The sequence below is a fragment of the Paramisgurnus dabryanus genome, chromosome 4 (assembly GCF_030506205.2).
Source record: "Paramisgurnus dabryanus chromosome 4, PD_genome_1.1, whole genome shotgun sequence".
In the NCBI taxonomy this organism is placed as follows: Eukaryota; Metazoa; Chordata; class Actinopteri; order Cypriniformes; family Cobitidae; genus Paramisgurnus; species Paramisgurnus dabryanus.
Genome location: NC_133340.1, coordinates 32,749,894 through 32,777,412, shown reverse-complemented (window position 1 = coordinate 32,777,412; position 27,519 = coordinate 32,749,894). Strand labels below are relative to the sequence as shown.

Below are 27,519 nucleotides of genomic sequence, written 5' to 3'. Positions count from 1 at the left end.
TAGTTCATATCTGATAGCTGTAAGAATGAAACTAGTGACCTTTGGGTTACAATCCCAAATGCATGCTTCAAATCTTTCAGAAAAACAAAGTGGTTTTATAAGTTTTTTTCTATAAATAGCAAACTGGTATTGTTTTGCAGTGTAATTCTGATAATATAATAAAAATTCTTATTCTAGAATTATTTATTTTAGAAAATACCATATAGCCTACGTGAAGCAACTGTCATTTGTACCAAATAGTAGACAATTTTCCATGGATCTGGCTTTCTTCTATGATTCTTTAAAATAAAGCTCTAAAGACATCTCGAAAAATAATTGATGTACAGATAACTGTGTTTTCCATAATGATTTCTACGGTTACACTGTATTGTAATATACTCTTTCTTAATTATGGATGAAGATGGAATATTGTATTTTGTTTTCACTTAGATTTAATTGTAGTTTAAATTGGGAGCCCCATTGGGAAGAACATGAACGCAGAAGTTATGGGTCACAAAATACGGTAGGTGGCGGTAATATTCCTCGGAGTGAACGGCCATTCAAAATAACAAGAAGAAGAAGAACGCGCAACCAATCATCGAAGGGAAACTTTTGCACGGACCAATCACAGAACTGAACGAACCGAGCTTCCCATGTGTTCCCCATGTGAGCATTTTGCTACGAGTTGAAAAGCGTTGTATGGTTACTCCCATGTAAAATCTTATTTTGTCCTTAAAATGAAGAAAAAGAGAATGGAACCGATATCATCTGAAAGCCAGGACAATGAGGTTTGGTGTCGCTTGTTTTTTATTACTGTAATAGTCTGTAGTATTAACAAAATATAGCGGTTTGCAAACCAGTTTATAACAACACGTTCTGCGTTTTACTTTTAAAATATATTTTATGGTAAAAATGCTTCAGAACGAATACAAAATATTATTTCATCAGGTGGAATCACCAGTTCCGTCTCAAAGTGAAGATGAAGAAGAGAAGACGACCAGGGGTCCTAAACGAAAAGCAAAGAGCACAGTGGCACACCATGGAGTCTTAAAGCCACTTAAAATGTCCAAACAGGAGTTGTACAAAGCCCCCACAGTAGAAGAATTTAACCAGCTAAAGGACGCAGAAAATCTCTTTCATTGCAGTTTATTAAAAATGCAGGTATGGTGTCCTAATCCTTCTGCCAATTACATTTTACTAGTAAGTTATGTTAGCTTTATGTTGTTTGGTGTCATGTCACAGCAATGCATATCCATATCATACCAACATTGATCTACTTTAATCATAACTGATTTGTATGTATTTAGATGGATGAGCTGTTGAAGGAGGTATCACTAAGTGAGCCTAGGAAGAAGCTTGTGGAGTCTTTTGTGCAGCAGGTCACAGATCACCTGAAGTCGGTACCTATAACTGAAATTGTGGAGGTAAGACATTAGTGAAATATTTGCTGAGGTTATTACTGGTTATTTGACAACACTGATTTATAAAAGCAAACTCGCTGTTTCTATTATAATAGTTGGAAGATGTTTCATGGCTGTCAGGTGTTGAAGTCCCATTCCTCCTCATCCCAAAAGTAGCAAAAGGAAAATTTCACATGGAGCCTCCATCATCTATCAGCATGGTGGGCAGCTATCCACTGGGCACATGTATTAAACCCCGAGTTACGGTGGATTTGGCCGTCACCATTCCAGATGTGAGTTATTTGCATTGTAACATTTCTGTTGTGTGTATGTACGGATTTAGAAACACTTATTTTTAAATAGCATGACTCTTGTTTATTTTTAGGTTGTATATATATTATTTTTGTATTATCTATCTATTAACTTCTCGGTAAAGAAATGCTCTTCAGTAATGCATTCTATTGTTAAATTTTTCCTTTGAAGACTATTTTACACCCGATGGATGCCATCAATCAGAGGTACCCTCGAAAGAGAGCGCTATATCTGGCTGGCCTGGTGCAACACCTCATCTCCTTCAAGATTGTGGGTTCAGTGCGCTACTCTTGTCTCCATGGCAACCGTCTTCGTCCCATCCTTCTAATCAAGCCCAGAGGTACGGTTGGTCTAAGGCCACCACGGGGCTTCTCAGGTGCTGCGAGCAAATCACTCCGCCCAAGTAGCAGTGCTTTGCCTTCTGAGAATATAGCTTCCAGTATGATATACGGTTAAAAGATGGATATATCTCATATGACCTTGTTATTTGTACACACTGGGACTATACAAATCACACAATATATAAATTGGAAAATGTTGAGGTTATTTTGTTACTTATTGGGAGCAGTATGCTAGTTGGAGCCATTTACTTCCAGTCTTTATGCTAAGTTAGACTAGCAGTGTGTGTGTCAGACAGAGTTACGGCAACCACGGAGATAAAATGGGTCTGTATGGACTTATCTATCTCTGGGGGATACGGTAAATAAGCTCCCAAAAAGTCTGTGTGTTCCTTAAAAGGAATTTTTATTACTGTGATCCTTTAAGATGATATAGATGTCATAACACTTAAAAGCTCTATGTAAAGTTTGGAAGTAGGAAGGGAAGACAAAGTAAAGTTAACCTCTGTGTGTATTTGTGTGTGTGACCTTCAGGTAAAGACAGCAGCAGTGTTACGTTGCGGATTCATGCCGTACCCCCTCCAAACTTTCTCAAACCCCAACGCTTTCATCCTCAGAAGAACAATGTCAGGACTGAGTGGTTCACCGGTGTTACCAATAAACAGCAAGGTAATTGAAAATTGAAGATGTGTTTGTTACGGTGAGGTGAATCATTTCATGTCAAAACGCATTTAAGAGCATTGTTGTTTTTATTACACAGAAAGCAGCGAGCCTCCTACTCCTCATTATAACAGCACGATTCTTGGAGATCACCTCCCCTTATCGCATCTTCAGTTCCTTTTGGGCGTTAGCGCACAGTGTCCTGCTTTTAGAGATGGTGTGGCCCTCCTCAAAGTTTGGCTGAGACAGAGAGAACTGGACCAGGTAAACCATTTAGTTGAACGGTTTGTTAAAAGGAACCATTTGATGATAAACCGAATCGAGTTCAATAATGTGTCTGAAACAATTATGGCTGTTTATACCTGGTGTTAAGATGCGTTTTGGTCGATTGGATCACCAGTGGACGAGAGAGACACATTCACGTCTACATCTGGTGTTTTAATCGGTCTCCAGACCTGCCAACCTGTACGCATTTTGCGTAGCAGGTACTCATTTTGACCTCAAAGTACGGTGGTACGATTTGTCACTCTAAACTACGCAAAAACCTGATGACGCCCTTTGCCGCGCGAAGTACTCAAAAGAAGCAACAGAAAAAAGAAAAATATGTCCAATCATAGCACTGGGCTCATCCACCACATAGAAAGTGGGGATGATTGACAAGTGGTATGGCCAATCAGTAACAAGAGTCTGCTATCGATGGAATCACAAAATCCAGCGTGATCTCCTTCCTCCACCCGCAGTTTCTGACCATCTTTTTCAACGGAGAGTCAAGACGTCTGACCCGCTAAGGTAAACTGGTCAGGGTGGATGTGCAAATAATGAAATAATGCATTAGCTTAATCCTTTGATGTCGACGGTCGCGCGGGCTCCGTTTCATAACGTGCACTTGACCGCAAGATGCGCTAACATTACTTCTGATTTGTAAATGAGCATCATTTACGTTATAGTTGAGCGCTTACGAAAAAGTACAATGATTTTATCATGGGGAGAGCATCCAGTTTTAGTCAAATAAAAACGGAAAGTTCACTCTCAGTGAAGGGAATCCACCTGACATCCGAGTGAAGCGGATTAAATGCGTTCTGAAATAACGCGCTCTTGATAATTGTCAATAAAATAAAACGTCATATACAAACCACATCAAATAAAGTTTTATAAATGGAAAATATCTCGTGTCTCGAGCGCCCACGTGATAGGTGCCTATGCCGTACTGTACTGCACTGTAAACAAAGCTACAATAAATTACAGACAGACAGACATACAGTTAACAGCACTACTGTCACAGTTATGGTTGAATTTAAAGCAGTGTTAACTCTAAAATACTGACTTAAAGGTATAGTTAACTTAAAACATGTAATTCAGTCATAGTTTACATAACAGAACAGACCATCCAAACATTTATGAGTTTCTTTATTGTGTGATACCCAAGTTATTTTAAAGAGTGTTGATAACCACAGTGTCTGGTCCCCACTTCATTGTATTTTTTGCTAGTCAGGGAAAAACAAAAATTCTAAAAAAAATTTGTGTGTGTTTTACTCAAGAAAGAAATCATGAAGGTTAGACACAATATGAGGTTGAGTAAATGATAACAGAATGTCATTTGTGGGTTAACCATCTCCCACTATTTAACAGTAATATCACTTTAACAGTGTTTGTGCAGACTTGCTAAACTTTGGAGAATACAGTATTTAACATTAATAATGTTATGAATCACCATATAAGGCAAATTTAGTAAAACATGATTTTATTCACATTTATAATTATTTTTAAAGCAGATTATGGCAGGATGGGGAAAAAAGTGCAATGTTACCTTGAATTTTACCTTGAAAGTTACCAAGAGGTGTGTGTGCGTGCATGTGCGCGTGCATGTGTTAAATTATATGTTAAAAACCCGGCCGATGCTTCTGTACTCAAAAAAATTTTCCAAGGTTGGCAGGTCTGGGTCTCTTTTGTCGATTTCGACTTTCGCTTCTTTCCTGATTACTTTGAAGAGGTGGTCTGTGTGCGAGTCCCGCTGCTTTCATTTAAACGCGAGCGGGAGAAACTATGGGTTTAAATTGACGCAAACTAATATTTGATCAGAGTCCGCTGCTTGTGTTGTAAGTAAACATGCAGCACAACATTTTGTACATTCTGCTATTTCAGCGCAATTGATGAAATAAGCTCACACAACTATCACACGCTTGCAAAATGAAATAAAAATAAGAAGAGGTGCAGAGGAGACACTTTAGTTTTCTAAGTAAAAGCCTAAACACTGTGGGTTTGCACTAGAAGTCAGGTATGGTGTAAAAACATTGAGTTCGGTACATTACATTAGATCAATTGGCAGCCTTTCGTGGCTGTTTGGACACATTTGACCACATGAGCAGCATCTACACAACTAAAGCAATCTGGTAGAATGCATTTTTGACTACCTCTGAATGTGGGCAAAAGTGGACGAGCTTAAAACGTTTTACACCCCGTTCACACATGTATTTAGCATCATCCACCTGTGATCTGATCGACCAAAACGCATCTTAATACTAGCTGTAAACAGCATTTTAGTCCATTGTTGTGATGTTCAACCGCATCTGATCTAATAAAGATCAAATTAAACCAGATCACAAAAACTTTTTTGTAACATCTGTTATTGTCACCCTACAGGGAGCAGGTTGTTTTTGTGGCTTCCATGCTTCTATGTTAATGGCTTATCTTCTGTCCACGCACAAAGTTGGCAAGAGCATGAATGCCTACCAGCTGTTCAGGAACGCACTGAATTTCTTAGGTAAGAGAGGTCATAATATTATATTTTATTAAGCTATGGGTTAATAACATGTTATCATGGTGCGACACAAATAAGTTAAATATGTTTTGTTATATTTTCAGCATCCACCGATCTGACCAAGAACGGTATCACCTTGGCTAAGAACCCAGACAAAAACGCAGTGAGTAGAACTTAAAGGGTCGTGAACCCCCACCTTTTTTTTTTTTACCGAAATGGTCATGTGCTTTCGACATGCATCTTAAAAGGATAGTACACCTAAAAATTGTGTCACGCTCACAGTTGACGGTACCCATTGACTTTCATAGTATGCTTACTATCCCTTTAAGCACAGATTCATAATAATCTTGACATTAGAAAGTTTTCCCTGATCAACATAACTTGCTGACCGTAGTCTCGGCTTCATCCAAAGACAGGGCAAAAAATGCGACAGCAGTGTATACAACAGTGTACTTCACGGCACCCAATAACAAAATATGTCCATAGGAACGTGCTTAACATAAATATATTAAAACAGTATCTGGTAGCATACCTACTGTAGGCGAGTTTGTCATTGGTGCTGTGCATTGAAGTATGTATAACAATTCTTAGTGAATAATGAAAATTGCATTTAAACAAGTGTGAAGAGATTTGCTGGAGTTACTGTGAAGTCATTACTCTCTTTTTGGATATAAATATCATTATTAGTGCACATGTAAACGTAGCGGCATTGTCTTCCATGATGTGCAACCAATCCACCTCTGTTAACATCTCAGAAAATGCTGTGTAGTATTTTATGACCCTTTAATCATGCAGTTACTCGGTTGAATCATTATATCTGTTTTTTTCTGTAGCCGTCACTGGCTGAATTTCACATGGCGTTTTCAGTGGTATTTGTGGACCCTTCTGGACATCTCAATCTGTGTGCAGATATGACAACTTTTACCTATAGACAGGTGAGCACTTCTGTAGGATTTTTATTTACCACAGCAGCAATGTGATATTCACTAACTGAAATTGGCACTCTATGTTGTCGAAATCGCTCCAAAACGGCGGCATTCGTTTGTGCCCGATTTGTGCCATTACAACAACGCTGTAATTGATTTCCTTTGTGAAATATAGCAAGAATATTTTTTGGAGCGTTGACGCCCCTATCCACTAGTGTTGGTTATGGTTTTAATTTTATTATTAAGGCCGATTCTTTCAATTTCTAGTTTTTTGATTCCAACACAAATCGAGCACAAACGAACAGTGCCGTTTTGATTCGATTTGAACAAAATGGGGTGGAGAGCGACGTCACACCTTCAAAATAATTATGTTTACTATCTTAAATACCAAACCACCAAATGTTAAAGTAAAGTTTTAGCGTTCGTTTAATTATGTGGGGTGCCAGCTTCACAGAGGTACTTTATAAAGAATTTATCAGAATAATTTATTCTAAATGTTTCTGATTTGTCAGATCCAACATGAGGCATCTCTCTCGCTCAAGATCTGGGATGATCCTACAGTAGATGGCTTCCAGTCTTTGCTTATGACATCCAAAGCCATGATCAGAACATATGACAATGTCTTTCAGTAAGTGTTTGCAAACAGAAACTGATGCTTTTTTGGGGAAACCCTACAGTTCAACTGTTTTTCTTTTTCAGTCTGGATAGACTAAAAAAATCAGGCAAAACATGGATAAGTGAAATACGTTTGCTCTAACTTGGTCATTTGCTCTCTTTCTCTGTTGCTCTCTCTTAGGTTGAGTGATCTTGTAAAGATGCAGGCTTCTTGTAAAAAGCTTTCATTGCTCAATGAGCTCATGGACCACAGCGGGAACTACGTTCTCGCTGCACTTCCTTTCATTTTGTCTCTGTTGCAACGAGGACTTGGAGAAAGGATCCAACTTTTGGCACATTCACTCCCACAAGACCCAGAGGTAGATTCAGTGGCAATAACATCTTCTTTAAGTACATAGCACTAGGCCTGGTTGATAAAATATCTCAAAATTATTTTTGTCAACAGTAGTAATAAATACTGTCATTTTTACTCGATACGGAAAATCTAACAGCCTGTTACTCGGCAGAAATAAAAGTGACAATAGTCTGCTGTAGACATCTACAATAACTGATTAATGACAAAAAAATGTATTAAAACAAAATAGATTCACTTCCTCTCATGTTGATTTAATTATGTCAGGGATAGTGTATAGGCAGCCGATTGTTATCGCAGAAATAAGCCCAGACAGATTAGGACCCAACACAAAGCAGAGTGTCTTGAATCACACTGAAGGTATTTATTTATGTATTTATTATTGGTCTATATTCATTGTTTTTGCAGTGGTCTGTGGACAGTGCACCTCCAAAGCACAAAAACCAGCCACCATTAAGCATTGGCCTGCTGCTAAATCTTGAAAATGCTCTCTCTTGTATTGAAAGAGGACCACCAGCAGACAGTCCCAAGGTAAACCAGGCCCATATATGTGCAGACATCTGTGTTTGTGTGTTAGTACTGTAAAAGTGTCTAAATCCATCTCTATTGTTGATGTTCTCAGGCTGCAGAGTTCAGACAGCTGTGGGGTTCTCGGTCAGAGTTGAGACGCTTTCAGGATGGGTCCATAACTGAAGCAGTCATGTGGTCTGGAAGCTCCATCTGCCAGAGGAGACTTATCTTACTGGAGATCATTACTTACCTGCTAGAGCTGTATGTCTTTGTTCAATTCATTAAGTTTTTTTAGTCGTGACCTGAACAAATCAACATGCCAAAATTCATTTATAGTCAATGCGCCACCTATAGGCTGCAGGAAATGTCTTGTTTTACACTGATTAACTGCTCATAGAGATTTCACCAGATCAACATCATATTTGGTCAGTCTAATCTTAATCCAGTGTGGGGTTTTTAGCGACATCTAGCAGTGAATTGCAACCAAGCTCAATTTCGAAACGCAAAGAGAAGCTACAGTAGCTGCCACAGGACAAACATGTCATCGTCTAAAAACAACGTAGGGACGAAGCGTGCTTTGTAGAACTGTTTGTCCGTTTAGGGCTAATGTAGAAACGGCTACTTCCATGTAAGCGGACCCACGGTGTATGGAGATAAAAATGCCTCATTCTAGGGAAACAAAAACAATACAGTTCATTATGTAAGGTCATTATACACCACTGATAATATAGTTATCTATATTAAATTGCATTTCTGTCACGAGAACCTTCTAAAAGTCCCACATTGCACATAAATTGAGAAGATCTTGACTTTCAGTAGTTCATCACCACATTTTTTTAAACAAACCAAGTTATGTGACAAAAACGAAGGAGTCAAAATAATGTGTCATGACTTTTAGGACCCTACAGCATATTGCATGTGCTGTTGATAAGTAATTATTAACCTTAAGTGATGCAATGTCTAGTTTTGCTGGCTTTACTGGATTCAGTTAGTAGTCCTTTACATGAAATATCTAAGCATAGTTTACATAAGTTTTATGTTAAAACAACTTGGACATCATACAACTATCATGGATATCGGTCCAACATGAGTAATGCATGATAAGCCAAAGTGTTGCAGTTTATTTTTTTACAATGCACATATCTAATTTTTGAATGAATGTCATTCCTATTAATTTGTTCTTTTGTTCATTTCTTCAGTCATGCAGATATCCCTAATACATGCATCAGATTTGTCGGACAGCTGGATAACATCATCATGGTTGACAAAGAGGTAATTTCTAGCAAAATCTAAAAAAGAACAATGGTTGCTTCAAGTGCACAAGTCCAGTGTGTTTTTGTTTTTCCAGATGTGCACTACAGGAGAGGAGGAGAGTCTGAGTGTGGTTCAGGCCTATGATGATCTGAGCAGAAAGCTTTGGCAGTTGGAGGGTTTGCCGCTATCCATTACTTCTGTCCAAGGAGCCCACCAAGCCCTAAGATGCACACAGGTCACCACCTTAGCTTTTTAAACCTTTTAATTGTTTACTGACAACCTCATTTTTTGCGATCTCATATTAAAGTAATTCTTTGTGTCCTTTGCAGGTTTTTCCACCGGTCGCTGTGAAGTTGGATTATTCATTTTTTGACAGAGGGAGAAACGCTCTAGGATTTGTGCCAAAAGTGGACAAACCCTGCCCTTATTACATCACCCCAATTAAAGGTACAGTGTTTTTAAACCTTTTTGTGAAAAGTGATAAGATTTTTTTTTATTAGCCAATTTATTAGGGTCTGAGCCCCAAGATGCAGGTGCGAAGCCCTATTGTTTTCCTTAGGGTTTATTGGGGTCAAGCCCCAAAGGGATCGTTAGCTCATGGTGATTCGAATAGGACCTCATAGGGCTGTCAAAAGATTAATCGCGATTAATCGCATCCAAAATAAAAGTTTGTGTTTACATAACATATGTGTGTGTACTGTGTATAATTATTATTTATATATAAAAACACACCCAATCATGTATATATTTAAGAAAAAATTGTTATATTTATATATAAAATATTTATATTTATATATAATATAAATTATAGAAATGTATATACAGTATTTAAATGCAAATATTTCTTAAATATATACATGAATGTGTGTGTATTTATATATACATAATATTTATACACAGTACACACACATATGTTATGTAAACACAAACTTTTATGTTGGATGCGATTAATTGCGATTAATCTCTTGACAGCCCTAATATCTACAGATCTAATAGTCTGTGATCACAAATGGAACTGGCAGATACCCTTTACATATTACATATTTCCATTCATACTATTATAACATAAGTAGGCATACAAAAGCTTCATAAAATAATCCCAAGTGACAACACATTGAAAATTAAAAATCTTGTTGTTTTGTTAGATGATGGATATGAATTCATTATTTTAACATGCTGCTTTCTAATAACACTTTTTGTCTGTAGTCGTCGTTAATGTGGAAGGAAGTGGAAAATGGCCCAATGACCCTTTGGCGATACGTCACATTAAAGCAGCCTTTCACATCTGCTTGGGCGGGCTGCTTAACAGGCACCACAAATACAAATATCATGCCAAACCCACCTATCTGGATGTTTGGAAGGTAATGTTTGTTATGATACATTCTTGTGTTTCAATGCTTTTCTTAATGAACACATTAAGGATAATAATTTATGATTTTGTCTTTCTCAACATTTTTCTATATGCGTCTGTTCAGGATGGGCTAGCCTTCCGCATCCAGGTGGCTTATCACAGGGAACCACAGATCCTTAGGGAAATGCAGACACCAGAGGGAATGCTGATCTACAGAGACAACCTTGAGGCCCAGACCCTGGAACTGGAGACGCATCATAAACCTTTCCTAACCAGCACCCTGCATGGGTAAGATGCGCAATACACAATTGTGCAATATGCAGCTTTGTGCAGTGCAACTTTTTGATATTATGTTTTTTGGTTATAAGCTTGAACTGAAACAAGTCTGAGATTGTACTTCCTGTATTTCAGCCTTCAGCTACAACATGCTTGTTTTGGTGCGGTGTGCCGTCTGTGTAAACGCTGGTTAGCATCTCAGCTCCTGTTGGAAGACATACGAGAGGAAGCGGCTGACCTGCTGGTGTCTTCACTTTTCCTACATTCTGCTCCCTTTACTCCACCATGGTAACATCTCTTTCTTATATGTGACCTGGACCATAAAACTAGTCATAAGGGTCAGTTTTTTTAAATTGCGATTTATACATCAAAAAATGTCTACAAAAAATGTAGAAAATCCAAATGAAGTCTGTAGCAACACATATTGCTACTGAAAAGGTTTGTTTTAGCGCGCTCTATTGGCTAACTGCTGTAATGACCTTGTGGACTGAATGGGGATACAAAAAACACTTGAAAGAATGGGTAGCAATGAGAGTAAGTTTGATTTTCTGGCCAATTTTGTTCATGATTTTGCTTGTTTTGTTATGAAGTTATAAGATAATATATTTACAGTAGGAAATTTACAAAATATGTTCATGGAACATGTTCATGGCATAAAAAGATTTAATGTATTTTTTGCTTTGTCTACAAATACACCTGTGCGACTTACGACTGGTTTTGTGGTTCAGGGTAATGTATTATATCATAGATTGGGGTTTATTGAGACATTTTGCTTAATACAATTTTGTTAATAATCTTGCTGCAGTGCCATTCTGATATATAGTTATGCCGTTGCATTCCCAGCTCACCTCAGGTTGGATTCCTTCGCTTTCTCCATTTGCTTTCAACTTTTGACTGGAAAAACAATCCACTGATCGTCAACCTCAATGAGAAACTTACAGGTAAGTTTTTCACAAACCAATTCAAGGATAATTTCCTGTGAATAATATAGTTATTTACTCAGCATTATAAAACTATAACAGTAGTTCTGGTCTTTGATGCGGTTTTGGTCAAAAGCCACCCAGATAGCAAGCGATCAATGAAACAATGTTATAAAGTGTTGATTTGTCAATGTTAAATGCATTGAATCAATATAACATTTGCACACTATGTTATGGTGATCAGTGTTTGCTTAAGTTTATTCTTTTTTTTACTGCTTATATGTGTTTAATTAAGAACATTTAATGATTTTACTTTGAAAATAAATAAAACTTAAATAAGCAGTAATGTACTGAGAGGCTGTGCTTATACATTGTGGAATAAGTCATGACTGAAAGATGTTGTTATGAATAAAGCATGACATTTTTTAAAAGACATGACTTTAAGCAATATGCAATTATGTGATATATCGTGAATATTCAATGCTGACTGCTTGATTATTTATTTATTTTCAGTTGCTGACTACACAGAGATAAAAAATGACTTTGTGGTCTCTCGAGAATCTCTTCCCACCATGTTTATTGCCACACCCAATGACAAGAAAGTGTCTGTGTGGACTAAAGAAGCTCCTTCAGTACAGGTTTGTAGATTATTTGTCAGTATTCAAAATAAAAAGTTATACGAAGATATTACCCAGTGAGCAAGTTCAATGCAACTGTGGCAAGCAATTTGACAATTTGGTAGTAGATCATGCTATCAGTTATTTTCTCATCTGTCTACACATAATAAACATTAATGTCATTTTAAATACAAGTACAATTTATCCCTCTGGGGTCCGACCATTTTGGGACACTGTCAGAGGTTCTGACATGCTCTTACATTTGGTCTTTTTTTAGTTGCTTTTAAACATATTAATGGCAAGTGTCTCATAACACTGCGTTCAGCATAAACTGGGCCACAATATTGTATGAGCTACATGTTTGTATTTTTGAGAGAAAAATGTTTATGTGTGGTTTTTAAAAAAGCAAAATTTTTAAGTCACTGAAATAAGTCCACAAAACCCACACTAAACATGCCTACTCATTCACATAAAACAATATATTGATTTAGAAATTGTAAGACACTTTTTGTTTAGAGGGGCCGTATGCGAGAAGGATTGATTGACAGCTAAGGAAACAAAAGGCTTGCATAATGAGCTGCATAATGAGCCTTTAGGCAGTAATATGAGATGGAACTACAATAAAGAAAGTGAGGACAAAATAAATGTTTGTTTGTGGTTTATTAAGAAGTTAACAATATAATCAAAATAGAAATGAAGGTCAGTAGGACATTTTCAGTTTATTTGGAAACAAACCCTATTCAAAAACTTAACTTGTATAAACTAAGAAACTGATACACAACAGAGCTGCCCATGTGGCTTTATGTCCAAAAAGTGTGAATATGTTTTGCAGACCTGTAAGACAGTTATAAACAGCTGTTAGCATAAATTGTCCACAGAAATACCAAATAAGACTATTATCTTACTGTAGTTGAACTTTTGCTTTTACTTTTACAGTCTTATCTTTTTACAGTCATGAATATAAATGCAAGTAGTCCCCTGGTAAACAAGATGTGTAGGCAAGACCAAGAAGTCTTTACAGTACATTACATTTATTTTAGTGCTTGGTACTTGGTGTCAGTCAATTCTGAATCCCAAGTATCAAAATGTTTACTGGAGGCAAAAAGGGGGGCAGAGATCATCCCTGGTGACATACATTTTAGATGCTATATCAGGGGTAGGCAACGTCGGTCCTGTTGTGCCGTTGTCTTGCAGATTTTAGCTCCAACCCTGATAACCTAGCCTATCTGTAGTTTTCAGGTGACCTTTTAGATCTTGATTAGCTTGTTCGGGTGTGCATGATTAGAGCTGTAGCTAAACTATGCTCCAGGACCGACGTTGCCTACCCCTGTGCTATATTGTTTTCTGTTATAATCTGTCATATTTATTCCTTATATATTCTTTATTCATGTTTGTAGTTTGTAACTGATGCAGTCTCCTTTTCAGATGCTCCAGCGTGCTGTCTTGTTGGCAGCAGAGAGTCTGCAAGTTTTACAGGCACAGCTCGTTGACTCCAGTCAAAAACAAGACATCAGAGTAAGTTTACTTTGATTAGGACTATCATCCTACCTTCATTTGTTTTTTTTATTACCTCTCAAATATGGGTAGGTTTCTTTAAAAATACCAAATTTTTAACAAAAAAGACTTTTGTTAGAGTTCAGATGCAGAGCGATGATCAAAACACACACAAAGTATTCATTGTTTTGAATTAGTGGATGCTTTATGCGGCTTTCACATAGGATGCGGTGTGCGCTCACGCCGCGGTCAAAGTTCAAAATAGTTTAACTTTTGCGCTGCGCTCTGTGACGATTACCCGCGCGGCCAATAGAAACGGGGCATCCAAACAAGCAAAATGGACGAAAGCTTATACTCGGGATTCTCAGAGCTTTATAATACAAGTTTATGCTCCTACAGAGACATCGGAAGGAAAGTCGTGTCATGGAAACACGTAGCAATTCAAGTTGGCATGTCAGGTGTGTTTTAAGTCAAGCAGCTTGTTGTAGGTATGCTGAAAGTAACGTGAAATGGAGACGAGCAACATCCGTCTCTGTATTCCTCGTCGACTATTTAACGCAAATATAAACACTGTAGTAATTTATTTAAAACCCCGCCTACTTTGGTCTGGACATCAGAGCACAAATCGCTTGGCTGCGCCGAACCCAGCGGCGAGCGCAGCGCACACCGCATCTTATGTGAGAGCCTCATTAGTTTAGTGTTTTATAAGTTGTGTAAGAGCACCACATAGTGGATAATAGCGGAAATATAGATTGCAGTAAAAACTTTTAATTGGCAGGGAAGCGTTTTCTCTTAATAATTCTCTTAATCAAATTAATTGCATTTAATCGCACATAAATATTTGCATGTAAATGGAGAAATTAACCACAAATTGAAAAAGATAAGCAGTGCTTTTCATGTTTTTTTCAGATTGGTCTGTGGTTTAAAGTACAGAATTTTTTTTGTTATTTTAAAGACCCACACTTTTTTAGACCAGTGATATTGGTCCATTTCATATTTGCCCCTATGTACCCACATAACACACCAAGGTAAACACAACTTTTAGGCTGTAGAAAAAACATTTCATTAAAAGGTACCAGAATACAAGAAAATGGCATCTACTCCAAGAAATTTTTTTTCTGGGGGGACCCGCCCACATTTTCGACGCCCCTGCTCGGGTAGCATTTGTGCGATGTCTGGCCTGATTGGGTCTGTTAAATGTGTTAAAAAATGTGCACGTTATTTTTTCCCATTTAATTAACACGTTAAATTAACAGCCTTAGAAATTTAACATCTTTTAAATAACTTGTTTTCCATTTTAGTTGGTATTTCGTCCTCCTCTGGAAGCTTATGATGTTCTGATCCACCTTGAACCAAAGCAGGTGCCTTTGTTAGCGAAGGCAGTGGACCCTCCTCTTCTCACCTTTCATCAGGGTGTCTCTAAAGGTTCTGCCACCACAGACAAAGCTCTGCCAGTCATTGACTATGATCCAGTCAGAGTGTATCTGTCTGAACTAAGGGTTTGCATTTATTTTTTTCTATCTATCTTTTATGAATTTTATGATTTCTCAGCAAATAAGACCAGCTGACTTTATACATTTAACTTGTTTTAGGATGCATTTGGAGATCTAGCTCTGTTTTTCTACGACCCATTTGGTGGATCTGTGATCGCTGTCCTGTGGAAACCAAAAGCCTTTGAACCTCAATCCTTCAAGGTTTTATAGTTTTAAATGTGTCTAAATAGGGTTGGGAGAATTTTAATTTACAAATATGATTTAAAGCACATCCTAACTCATGATTTTCTCTCTGTCCTCAGACGTCTTTAATGAATGCTCATCGTGTGGAGGTGCATAATGATGTAGCCTCCACTGTGCCAAACGTAGAGGCCATCTTGCAGGATTTCCGTATCATCGGGGAGGGTCTTGTAAAAAATGTGGAGTTAAGAACAGAGAAATGGGTTGTCTAAGATATTTTGGGAACAACTCTTAATGTGGATAATGTGTGAGCTTATGTTTGCTTATGTGAGACTCTTTATATGGTCTGATTGCCTTACTAGATTTTTTGACATCTGCTTTGAAAACTTGTTCAGCTGTATTATTGTAATTATGAAAACAATGATTATGAATAAACCTTTTATTCGCCCCCTGGTGGCTGGCTGCAGTACAAGTCATAAACCCCGCCCTCTCCATTCAAACGAATGGGACTCTAAATAAAAAAATATTTACACTTCCAATAAAAGTTTCTGAAAATGGTTTTGGTCCTTTCAGGTAGTTGATGTCACACTGATATATGTTCAAGTGTTTATTTTTGTGATAAGTTTAAATTTAGCTAGTAATTTGATGCTGTAGAAACGAGGTGTTTCGTTATGATCGGCGTGGCTGAATTGGGCGCACAAGCGTTTGGGTGGAAGTTTGATACCGCGGCTCCGCCTCTGGCTCCACGGATGATTCCTTCTACGCTTGCCTTGGCTCCAAACTGACGTTTTTGCATAACATGGCGGTGACCATGGTCGGGCATTTTTAGCTTCAATTCATTACAATGGAGGGAGGCGACGTCGTGTCGTCCATCTTTTTTACAGTCTATCGTCAATATACAGTAACTAAGTGTAACAAAATAGTATATATTATATAGTATATATAAATTAAAATATATTATTTAAATTGAGGCAATTATGTGACATGTAGGCTACTAAAACCACCTACTGTGTAATTCTACAGCAACATTGTATGTGAGTATAACAGATTTGCCCCCCGGTTTCACAGACAAGGCTTAAAGGGGTTTTGCCTGTTTTGTGTGGTAGGTAGCAAGGCGAATTACAATAATACCACCCCCTTAATCTGTACTATCAAAACACGGCACTGCCATTTAGTGCAGAGACAAAGAGAGAAAGAAAAAATACTTGACAGCACAATTAAGTTTCAATTACAACAAACCACCATCATTGTGATCAGTGTTTGCATTTCATCCACTCATTTGCATTTTAAACGGCAGGCCTACAAATTTGCAATTTTAAAATGCTATAATAAGTTATCTGTGGAGTATTTTGAGCTAAAACTTCACATACACACTCTAGGGACACCAAAGATTTATTTTACATCTTAACAAAAATCTCATTATATGACCCCTTTAATGCTAGTCCTAAGACATGTTTGTGATATATCAAAAAAAAAAAATACTTTAACTAATCTTAAAGTATGCCACTTCCATTGATTTTTTTCATGATCCACAACAGTAACGTCTTTTCTAAGGCATGTTAGTAAAATGTGCTTAATCATCCTAATTAAACTAAAGCCTTGTCCTGGCTTTAGCTAAGCCTTATCTGTGAAACCAGGCCTATGTCTTAACAGATATCTCTGCATTGCAGATAGTCTGCAGCACAAACAGGGCATCATAGAGAAAGTGAAAGAAGCACAGTAGCCTATTGCTGCAACTGCAAAGCGTCAGGAACTAATACATTTCTAGGAGTGTATGTACTGTGGGGGATTTGAAAAGCAAGTGCACAAAATAGTTTCTGAAAACTTAATCTCTTATGTTTAATTGCATCACATATTTCTGGTAGGCTTACATTTATTTCTTTTAATGTGTCATTTATTTCCAGCACAGCTTGACAAATTTTGTCTTGCTTATCCTGCACTTCTCAACTTAAAACAGTCTTCTGTGGAGAACTTACAACTGTGGGATATTCTGCAGGATATACCGCTTCAGGGGGCGTAAGATGAACGGATTCGGTTGCAACTTCTTTTGATTTATTGGCGGGCACAGTTGGGATTTGTCTTTCTTTACAAAAAAGTAAAATCTGCTCAAATGTAAATTGCTTTGTGTATTTACAATCTACAATAATATTTTTTATTTCACCATGTAAGATGTCCCAGGAAATGATGAACTGTAGCCTTAGCATCTGATTGTGTTGAAGTGTTTTCCTGCTTAGGGGTTTCATCACTGTCACCATTAGGAATTATACCAAACAGCTACTGTTTGCATTTCATCAGCTCATTTGCATTTAAAAAGACACACCCAAAAACGGCATGTTTTCCTCACACCTACAAGGTAAAGTTTTATTTCAAGGTTAATTTATATAGCTCCTTTAAACACCAAGTGCTTCACAAGCGAAACAACAATCCAAAAACTTAATAAAATAAAATAAAAACAGAACATTGATAATATCAAAACGCAATCATATATATTATAACACAACAGCCTCTAGCATTTAAGAAATGCATACAATATAAAAATCAAATGGCAGTTTTAACATCTGTGGGATATTTTGAGCTAAAACTTTACATAAGCATTCTGGGGACACCAAAGACTTATTTTACATCTTAAAATGTTTTGTGAAGTGTGCCCCCTTTAATAAAATAAAATAATTTAACAACTGTTGTGTGTTTGGACATTTTAATAGATCTTATACTATTTAAATGAAGGTTTAAATCTTTCAGAATTTGGCATAACATTTTTCCCACAGGCAAACATTCAAACGCATTATATGAAACATTTTTTTTTTAAGTTGTTAGTTATTTATGCATTAATATTGTGTTTTTGTCAGTATAGCTAAGCAATCATTAACAATCTCATCATGGTAGTTCTTCACTGGAAAGATGTTGCACATCTGGTACATCAATCTTGGCACAGCACATGTGCATCTAAAAAGAGATATGAATTCAAAATTAGACTGCACATCGTAATTTTCATATCAAAATATGATATAGATGACTGATTTGATGATATACCTTCTCCTAGATTTTCTTGCAAGTGTAAATCTTAATGTCAGTGGCCACACCTATTAAGCAAATGGTCGTTGGCCACCTGAACAATCTGCTCCAGTGCTTTCAGAATCAGAACATCAGTATCATTATCAGTGTCAATCTCTTTATGGCAGTTCTTCACTGGGAAAATGTGGCACATTGGTACACCAATCTTTTGAGAGCAAAGCTGCATCTAGAAAGAAATAATCCAGAAAATAGCTTGATATCATATTTTGATATGGGAATTATGATGTGCAATGACTGACTTGGTGATTGTACCTTCTCTTCAATTTTTTTGCTAGTGTAGATCTTCCTTAGATCATTCTTCACCAGGGGACATGCTTCATCTACTTTGGTCATGACAATTACTTGAGGAATCCCTACAATGATGTCACAGAGGCAACATAAGACATTTTATATGAGCACAAACTGTAATATGCTGATATCAAAAAAAGACAACACAGCATCAAGTGCATTGGAAAGAATGGTGAAAATTCATTATTAGGGACACTGAAAACAAGAATAAAAAATATGATCCCATCCTCAAAAGAATGTCTTGTAATAACTTCAGGCCTATTCATCATAATAACAAAAATCAGTATTTTTTTTTATATATACAACAAATACATTCAGTACACAAGAGTATACCCTTAACACTGATTTTGTGGCGGATGATCTTCAACTTGTCAATAAGTTTGTTATCTGTCATTGATACTGTATCAGCAGCTACGATGTACACCAGACAGAAAGACTGCTCGGAGAGGTTGGGGTTACTGTTATATTTCTGATCCTCTTCAGGCAGCGAGTCATAATTGCCAAACTAAATTTGTAAAAAAGATGAAATATGCAAAACATCAGGCATATTGCACAGACACAAATCCTATCTCAAATGTTATTTTTTTAACGTTATCAAGTAATGTGGTCTATTACTTTATAGCCATCCTTCAAGTGACCAAACACAGCTTTAACAATGTCATCTGGATCTGCCCCAGCCAAAATTTCAGATTCTAAGCCCATTATGTCTCTGAAGATATAGGGCAAAGTCTTATTTCCACTTGTGATGCAGTATCCTTGGAGCTACAAAAACAAAAATATAGAAGCATTTAAACGTTTAGCAGACACTTTTATCTAAAGTGATTTAAGACTATACATTTTAACTAATCTTTAGAAATCAAACTCATGACCTTGGCATTGCTAGACTGAAAAAAAAATGGAGTAGAATTTTCTTGAAAAAAAAAAAACATTAAGAAAATGCTACTACATTTAAAAATACTGCCAAGTAAAGACTAAACAATACTATCATCAGCTTTAACTAGAATGTTCTAAGTAATGTTTACATAGGATTTTTAAGTAAAATATCGAGATGAATCTCAACAATGGTGACAAAGACAATTATTTATCCATGCGGCCGTTCATTCCTCTAACATTTAAACAACCCAGAAATGTTCTTAAAACGTTAAAAAACTGCACAATTTTTATGTTGGCAGAACGTTTTTGGGAACATTGGGATCTTTCAAGGAAAGTTCTTAGATCTTTTCTCTGCTGGGCATGTGCATCTATTATCTGGGTTAGTAAGTATCTTTTTCTTGCATTTGTAATTTTTTCATCCAATTGTTTTCCATGATGAAACACAAAGTCAATGTTACTTGAACAATTCCATTTCAATTTATGAATGTATTTGAGCACATATAATAAAAAAGAAACTGCAAGAAAGTCATTGAAATAAACGTGACATTTTGAAGTAGAAAGACAAAATCATATTTGTTTGTGAAACATACATATAATGCTTACTTTATTTACAAATTCAAAAACTATTTTTACAGTGTATTTATGAGAGGAAAGCATGAGTTTTTGTCTACAAATTCTATAAAAACCGTTTATACAAAAACACTTTGTCTGGATCAACTTTCTATAGCCATTGTATATTCTAACATTTTAATTTACTCCTTGATTTCTAAAATTATGTTTCTGTCATATATATAAGTGCAAGAACAAATGACAAATACTTACTTCTTTTGTGAAACTTGTACTATCGGCACCAGCTGTATTAACTAGTGCCCTTGTTGTGATCCGTCCTTCAAAGGCATTATTGACGGAGTTTATAAAGCTGGACTTTCCTGCTCCAATTTGTCCGACAACCAAGATTTGGATGTGTTTCACATCTGGATTACTGGGAGTGAATTCTTCTAGACACTTTTTCAGGGCATCTTTCTGGCTGTGTCAAGACAAGAAATACAATTCTTTGTGTAGAAACTTCATTAGGAGAAGATGTTTTCTCATTTGTCATATTACATCTCCCCACTTCTGGGGCATATTGTCACAAAAGGACAATGTGTTTATTGAACTGAATCTTTTGTCCAGAGCAAAATGACAAACATTTTGTTGTACCTAATAAGAGATCAACGCAGAGGATTAAATCACTCCATAAACACCATTACCATTTCGTTACTAACTAATAAACTATCTGATATTTGTTGTTGTTTTGTTTGATGTCACCATTATTCATTTCTTTTGTTAATAGTTCTTGCTTTAGCTGGTGTAGCAGTATGGTGAAAGTATTGTAAACTGTCTTTTGCTATATTCTGCAACCGGGGCCCTAATAAACAAATAATTAAGCTCTGTCTAGGAAACTGTCCCAACAAGAATTAAATATGAATAAAGTTAATCAGAAAAACATCACAGTTTACCAATAGGCCTAGAAGTATATACTTTATTTACTTACTCCCATTTAAAGTTCCTCCATGGTTTATCAAACTCTAGTAGAAAAATATAGATCACATAAAAATTATTTTTGTTTTCTCTAGAAATATTAATACAGATCATCCAAATATTGGTTATTTGTCTGGAATAAAGGAATCTTACCTAGCTTTGGTGCAGGTGGTGGGGAAGGCTTTCGTGCAGGTGGTGGGGAAGGCTGTGGTGCAGGCGTTGATGCTGATGACCCCATTTTTATGTTGTTTATCACCTACATCATGAATTTTCATCAGCAATATATTCTTATAAACAAAGACCAATTGACAAATTGACTTCTCACTCACCACTGCTTTCACTCAAGTCAAGTATGGAAGGTTTTTTCAAACTTATTACATACTTTTTGCACACTGACCATATTATTTACAAATATTGCATTTCACAGAACATTAGTAATGGAGACAAACTGTGCTAAAATCTAAATTTGAAAATCTTTCATCTGAGCTAAAATCTTTTTCCAGTTTGCTTCAAATATTGCATAAATAAATTTGAATTTGCTAACCTGTGTTTATTCTGAAGACTTGAAGATTGTCTTAGCTGTAGTTTGTGCTGTGTTGATTCGGTTAAGCTGCAGTGAACAACTGTAGAAGACTTTTATAGTCCACTGTTATACTTTCACTTTTATCATGTTGTATTTATCAGTATTTGCTTTAGTGGTTGAAAATGAACTTTCAAAAAGATAATTCCTTTCGCTTTCTCTATCTTTAAAAGTCGCAAGCAGTAACGGTTTTTGGCATGAGCGAACATGTACAGGGGGTAATTTATCATTTTGTCTTTCTCAACATTTTTCTAAATTGTTTTGTTTATACTGTACTGCATTTTAGTAATAGGCTTGAACTGAAACAATCTCTTTTGAAATCTCTTTTTTTATATGTGACTTGGACCATAAAGGTAAAATATTTGAAATTGCAATCACCTGGAAGCCATTGATGTATGGTTTGATATGATAGGATGATATTTGTCCGAGATACAATTTATATATCTGGAATGTGAGGGTGAAAAAAATCTAAATCTTGAGAAAATCCAAATGAAGTCTTTAGCAACGCATATTACTAATGAAAAGGTTTGTTTTAGCACTCTCTGCTGGCTTACTGCTGTAATGACCTTGTGCACTGAATGGGGATACAAAAACATTTCCAAAATATCTACATGGAACATGATCTTTACATAATATCCAACCCTATCTCACGGCGAATTCGTAATAATTCAAACGATTTAACCAAGTGGCTAAATCGTATGAAATCATACGAGCTGGCTCGTACGAAATCGTACGATTAGTTCATCGCATTTAACACAGCCCTGTGTTGCAGGGATTTCGTGCTAATTAATACGAATAGATTAAATCGTACTATACCATACGATTTTGTTCATCGCACTCAAGAAGCGTGACCCGTAGCCAGAAAAAAACTCTGGGTGTGCATCTGAAAATCTGCGTGTGTCACAGGCAAGATAAGCAGAAACGCTGGGGAATTCAGGTGCTGTAAATCCGGTGGACAGGACTCATCTCGTTATAGATCAAGATAATTTATAAAGATCTTTAAACGAAGGATTGGAGTATCAGATAGTTGACATGGTAAGCAAGTTAGTTAATATTTTAATTAAAAAAAGGAAAAACGAAATAAAACGAATAGAATACATTATTGTTGTTGCGGTGTGTCACGTGACAATCATGACCCGTCGCCATGGACACAAGGGGTCAGATAAAATATTTTTAACTTACGCGTGAAAGGGTTGATTTTAAATATATATATATTCTAAGTAAACAACAACAGCCCAAGTTTAGTACAAAAAAATATTGAAACTATAAATAAATATTCTGCATCAATTTTAGGTGTGCTACTGTGGGTGGCTCCCGCACACCCGTGGCTACGCCCCTGCCGTGACCCAAATCTCGTTCGCACATCATCGCGATATGTATCATCTGTTTACAAACGTCGCCACTCGGTGAGTATACTAAAAGTGTCTGTTTGTTCGATATTAAATTCATTATATGTTCTTTATTAATCCAGATCGGCTTCTAAATGTTATCTGAATTGTATTGGTCATCTATATTACATTCTTTCTTTTTGTTCAAAATAAGTTCCAACACATAATCAAGCAGTGGGTGATTGATTAGCGCGTGATTAAAAGCTAGTCACGTTATCCTCGATCATTTTATTATATTCATATTTTTGGAATTAACTACCAATGTACTACTACTGTGGTATTGTGTGTTTATAGTACACAAATCGTACCATGTTTTTACCGCAGTTAGTCTACTTCTACTGTGGTATTTTGTAGTGCAGTAACAGCAAACCTTATGCTTTTACCACAGTAGTTCAGCCTTTTTATACATAGTAAAAAAACAGTAACACCAACAACATGCTTTTAATACATTTGATGTACAAATCTGAAATCTTTAGACATTCAGATCTTTCTTTTTTTGGTCAGTTTTATTATATTGCCGTTTTATTTATTTATTTATCTTATTATATAGTCTTATGATAGTGGGCGGATCTTGGGGTTTGTTGTAAATAGTTATACACATACAATGTTTAGTAAATAAAGAATTTAAAAAATATATCCCACTCACTCACTCTCCAACTCACTCACTCACTCACACACTGACACACACAAGGTACCTGGATCCAGAACACGCCAGTGTAGTGCTTGCTACAAAGAAATTGGCGGTGCCTTCAAAACCTGCAAATACTGTGGAGTAAAGATTATACAAAAGAAAAACTTGAAAGCCCCAAAAGTAAATTTTGATGATCAGTGGGCAGCCAAATAAAAAAACATGCCAATTCTAACAAAATTATGATCTGTGTGGACTTGCTTGTAAGTTTCATTTATAAAATATATTTTTATTTATTTATTATAATTATTACAACTACAATTCAGTTCAGTAAACAAAAAACTAATATTTATTTAAGTAGATAGTGGATAAGAGCATAGTTTTTCATTTGACTGTGTACTCTTGTTTAAAACATTTTGTTCTCTCTTCTCAGCTTCGTAAGATGGAATTACTGGACTTCTCTCCAATGCTCTATTACAACGCAGAGAGGCCAGCATCGCTCCACAAAAGTTTTTGTTAAAAACGTCAACGTTCAGAGGCATCACTCAGTACCAGTCATGCAGAAACTTTATGAGGCTGTTGTAAGAGGTATTTATTTGTACACATGCATTTACCAATTGAAAAGCTCTTTGAATTATAATGGTCTTTTTTCACAGACTGTGATGATGCATTTCCACAGTTATTAACATGGTAAATCTACAACATTTATGTTTATATATATGAATGATAATTCCCCTGTTTGATTCTAGCTATTCATAAAATGCCTAAAATAGCATGACCCTAACATAAGCCATATTTTATTAAAATTTTTAGTCACCAAATATAATTGTGAAACTTTTCAGCAATTTTATAATATTCACTTATACAAGAAAACATGAAAAATGTTTAGAATTATTCTGAGTGCCCTTATTGAGTATTTAGGTATTGAATGTGATGCTGGAGATTGTATAATTATTTTTCACTTTTCCTCAGTATAAAGTGTTTTATCATTCACATTTTTGTGTTAAAATAGATTTGCCTATCCCCTGTATGTCACTGATGCACTACTTCAAAGATGTGAGGACAAGAACATACACCTGCGAGTAGTCTTAGACATTGCCTGTGTTGTTGCCTTACATTTGCAGGTTAGTACCCCTTTTTGTGTGTAAAACTGAATTATTGTTTTGAGAAAAGACCTTTAACTCAAAATTATGTCATACTGTGTTCAATCAGAAATCAGGGGAGGGCATACCACACAACATCTCCTTAGACTTACCAGCATTTCATGTTTATGGGCACAAATTGCCCTGCCAGGTAATTCAAGGACTTTATAGGGATATCAGGACATACCTGTATAACACACATCATTCACTCCCTGTTTGGCCTCAATTTGTCCTGTCTATGCTCTGCAAAGCTGAAATTAGCCAGAAATGCCTAAAAATAATCTTTAATCTAACATTTTTCCAACCTGACGTTTGTCTAAACTTGTTTCAGAGATGCAATGTGTAAGACAATCCAGTGGAAACCGTTTATCTCAAATCTGTCTGGGTCAAACTAATCACTATAAGCAGAGGATTGTTATAACCAAATTGGTTTCCTTTGTTTCTTTTTATGCAGATTAACTAATTTGTATAATAATTACATTAATATAAAGTAATAAAAAGAACAGCTTTGCTATTTTTACAAATTAAAAGATAAAATACCATAAGATCACTATAAGCAGTAGGGTCATGCTTTGTGTACAGTATGTGACATTTTACCACTTTGCTTTAATCATAGATCAAGTACAGTACCAGATGTATTGATGGGTTTTGGCTCACAGACGGGGAAGGAATGGAAAGGCTGTGGTCTTTCCTCCAAAGATTTGCCAGAGTCACAAAGGAGATGACTCCATCTCATCGCCTTGACCTACTGACTGATGCCCTTTTGCATTATGGACGGAGGAAATCAACTGACCTAGGTGTGTCTACTGCTGTATAACCTTTCAAAATTCTGTGCTGGTGGTTCACTGTTTATACATTTTATATTTTCTGGAGTGAAGTCGATCACACACAAAATGGTAAGCATACTATAAGTAGATTAAACTGTCTTTTCAGAGGTGCAGCTCCTGCAAAGAGTAGACAAAGCAGAGAAAATATTGCTCAAGAAGATATCTCATCTGTCATCAGAGAGGCACCAGGTAAACAATGCACATAAGAAGCAGGTAACAATTAGTTGTAGATGGGAGAATATTACATTCCATTTATAAGTGCAATTTGCACAAGAGTATTTAGGATTGATGTGTGTCTTGTTTTCTGTTATTGTTGTTGTATAGTGTTGATTTCTGAAGGAGACATGGAGAGATGAAAAAAAGCTAGCCCAACTGAAACCAATAAGTAAGGAACTGAAGTTAAAGTCTTAAATACTGTAAGAATGTCATGAATACTATTAACAAAGAAATAGAAGTAACATGAAATAAATTACTTTATTATAAGTAACATGAAATTAATGACTTTATTAGCATGGTAGTGATGTCGTCTTTTCTTCAGAGACTCTGTCTATAGATGGAAAAGGGACTACATCATCAGACTGATTCAGTTCTACAAGTTCAAGTAAGAGTTTAATGTTTTAATGTAAGACTATGGTAATTACAGACGTCTTTAAAGGAAAACACCACCGTTTTTCAATATTTTACTATGTCCTTAGCTCAACTTAGATGAATTAATACATACCTATCTTTATTCAATGAATGCACTTTTAGTCTTTGTTAAGCACTTTGTGAATGTGTTGGCATTTAGCCTAGCCCCATTCATTCCTATGGCTCCAAACAAAAGTTTTATTTTGTGCCACCATACTTACTCGTCTAAATACCTGGAAGTGTTTGGTGGCTTTTAAATTCATCCCTGGAGCCATATGAATGAATGGGGCTAGGCTAAACGCTAATACATTCACAAGGTGCTGTACAAAGATTAAAAGTGCACGCATTGAAAAAAGATCGGTATGTATTAATTTGTATAAGTTGAGGTAAGAACATAGTTAAACAGGGCTATTCAAATTGTACACTGGAGTGCTGGAGCACTACTGAGTTTATGTACCATTAACCACCTGTGATTTTCTAGTGATCATGAAGACCTTGATTAGCTTGCTCAGGTGTGTTTGATCAGGGTTGGAGCTTAACTATGCAGTGCTCTGGCCCTCCAGGGTAAGATCTGAATAGCCCTGTAGTAAATTATTGAAAAACAGTGGTGTTTTCCTTTAAGTGCCTTGCTGATGTGCTTCAACGTGTGATTATAGTAATGGCATAGTTTTGAAGGAAACTGTCACCAGTGGTTATAAATTAAAATATTGCAGCATTATTGCAAATCTTCATGTGGTGTAATTAGTAATCTATTACCACCAAGGCCTTACTTGTAACATATGTTTGGTCAGGTGTACCACGGTAATGCTTTCTGCTTGCTAGCAACTGAACTTTTGTGCTGTACTTTTTGTAATGTGTAGATATTAGAATTGAGGACTGTGCTGAACATTGAGAAAAAATACCGTATTGGGAGAAGATGGCAAGAGTCTGATTCAAACTTCCAGTCTACCCTTAAAGATCTGGCTAGAACTGAATCAAGGGAGAGAGAGCAGTCCTCCTCCACCTGAGAAGAATATATCCAGGTATATCTACTTATAAGTGGAAAAGTAGATACAATATGACATTAGGTTTGAACTTAAAAAGGACTATAATACAAACTAATACATTTATTTTTCTGCATGCTTGTTTCCTAGCT

At 36.2% G+C, this 27,519-nt stretch overlaps 2 protein-coding genes across 3 annotated transcripts; one reads left to right on the top strand and one right to left on the bottom strand.

The window, feature by feature from the left end:
* Nucleotides 1–620: 620 nt before the first annotated feature.
* On the top strand, nt 621–15,924 carry nol6 (nucleolar protein 6 (RNA-associated)). The gene is made up of 26 exons (XM_065254214.2): nt 621–767; nt 928–1,140; nt 1,287–1,403; nt 1,496–1,672; nt 1,863–2,031; nt 2,564–2,698; nt 2,790–2,953; nt 5,330–5,450; nt 5,552–5,610; nt 6,281–6,382; nt 6,886–7,001; nt 7,170–7,347; nt 7,749–7,871; nt 7,963–8,111; nt 9,050–9,122; nt 9,199–9,339; nt 9,434–9,551; nt 10,311–10,465; nt 10,580–10,743; nt 10,867–11,019; nt 11,575–11,672; nt 12,165–12,289; nt 13,694–13,783; nt 15,064–15,261; nt 15,355–15,456; nt 15,558–15,924. The coding sequence occupies exons 1-26, from the start codon at nt 717–719 to the stop codon at nt 15,705–15,707; spliced, it is 3,441 nt and encodes a 1,146-aa protein (XP_065110286.1). The 5' UTR covers nt 621–716; the 3' UTR covers nt 15,708–15,924.
* A 1,892-nt stretch (nt 15,925–17,816) lies between these two features.
* On the bottom strand, nt 17,817–21,850 carry LOC135735479 (interferon-induced protein 44-like). Of its 2 annotated transcripts, none has more exons than XM_065253902.1 (9): nt 21,737–21,850; nt 21,346–21,448; nt 21,206–21,239; nt 20,494–20,698; nt 19,414–19,560; nt 19,132–19,303; nt 18,763–18,863; nt 18,469–18,676; nt 17,817–18,381 (listed from the first exon to the last, which is right to left on the bottom strand). In XM_065253902.1, exons 2-8 carry the CDS (start codon nt 21,428–21,430, stop codon nt 18,506–18,508), a joined length of 915 nt encoding a protein of 304 aa, XP_065109974.1. In that variant the 5' UTR covers nt 21,431–21,448; nt 21,737–21,850; the 3' UTR covers nt 17,817–18,381; nt 18,469–18,505. The 2 variants fall into 2 exon arrangements, with proteins under 2 accessions (XP_065109974.1, XP_065109975.1); XM_065253903.1 differs by having other exon boundaries at nt 21,346–21,479; nt 21,737–21,813.
* Between the last annotated feature and the right edge of the window lie 5,669 nt (nt 21,851–27,519).

Excerpts from the sequence above, each read along its gene's own strand:
- LOC135735479 (XM_065253902.1), bottom strand. The coding sequence starts at position 21,430 with ATGGGGTCATCAGCATCAACGCCTGCACCACAGCCTTCCCCACCACCT. Across the intron at positions 20,699-21,205 it reads TGGAGGAACTTTAAATGGGA|CCAGAAAGATGCCCTGAAAA; the intron begins GTAAGTAAATAA and ends GTCTTGACACAG. Across the intron at positions 19,304-19,413 it reads ACTTGAAGGATGGCTATAAA|TTTGGCAATTATGACTCGCT; the intron begins GTAATAGACCAC and ends TTACAAATTTAG.
- nol6 (XM_065254214.2), top strand. The coding sequence starts at position 717 with ATGAAGAAAAAGAGAATGGAACCGATATCATCTGAAAGCCAGGACAAT. Across the intron at positions 9,340-9,433 it reads AAGCCCTAAGATGCACACAG|GTTTTTCCACCGGTCGCTGT; the intron begins GTCACCACCTTA and ends TGTCCTTTGCAG. Across the intron at positions 10,466-10,579 it reads CCTATCTGGATGTTTGGAAG|GATGGGCTAGCCTTCCGCAT; the intron begins GTAATGTTTGTT and ends GCGTCTGTTCAG.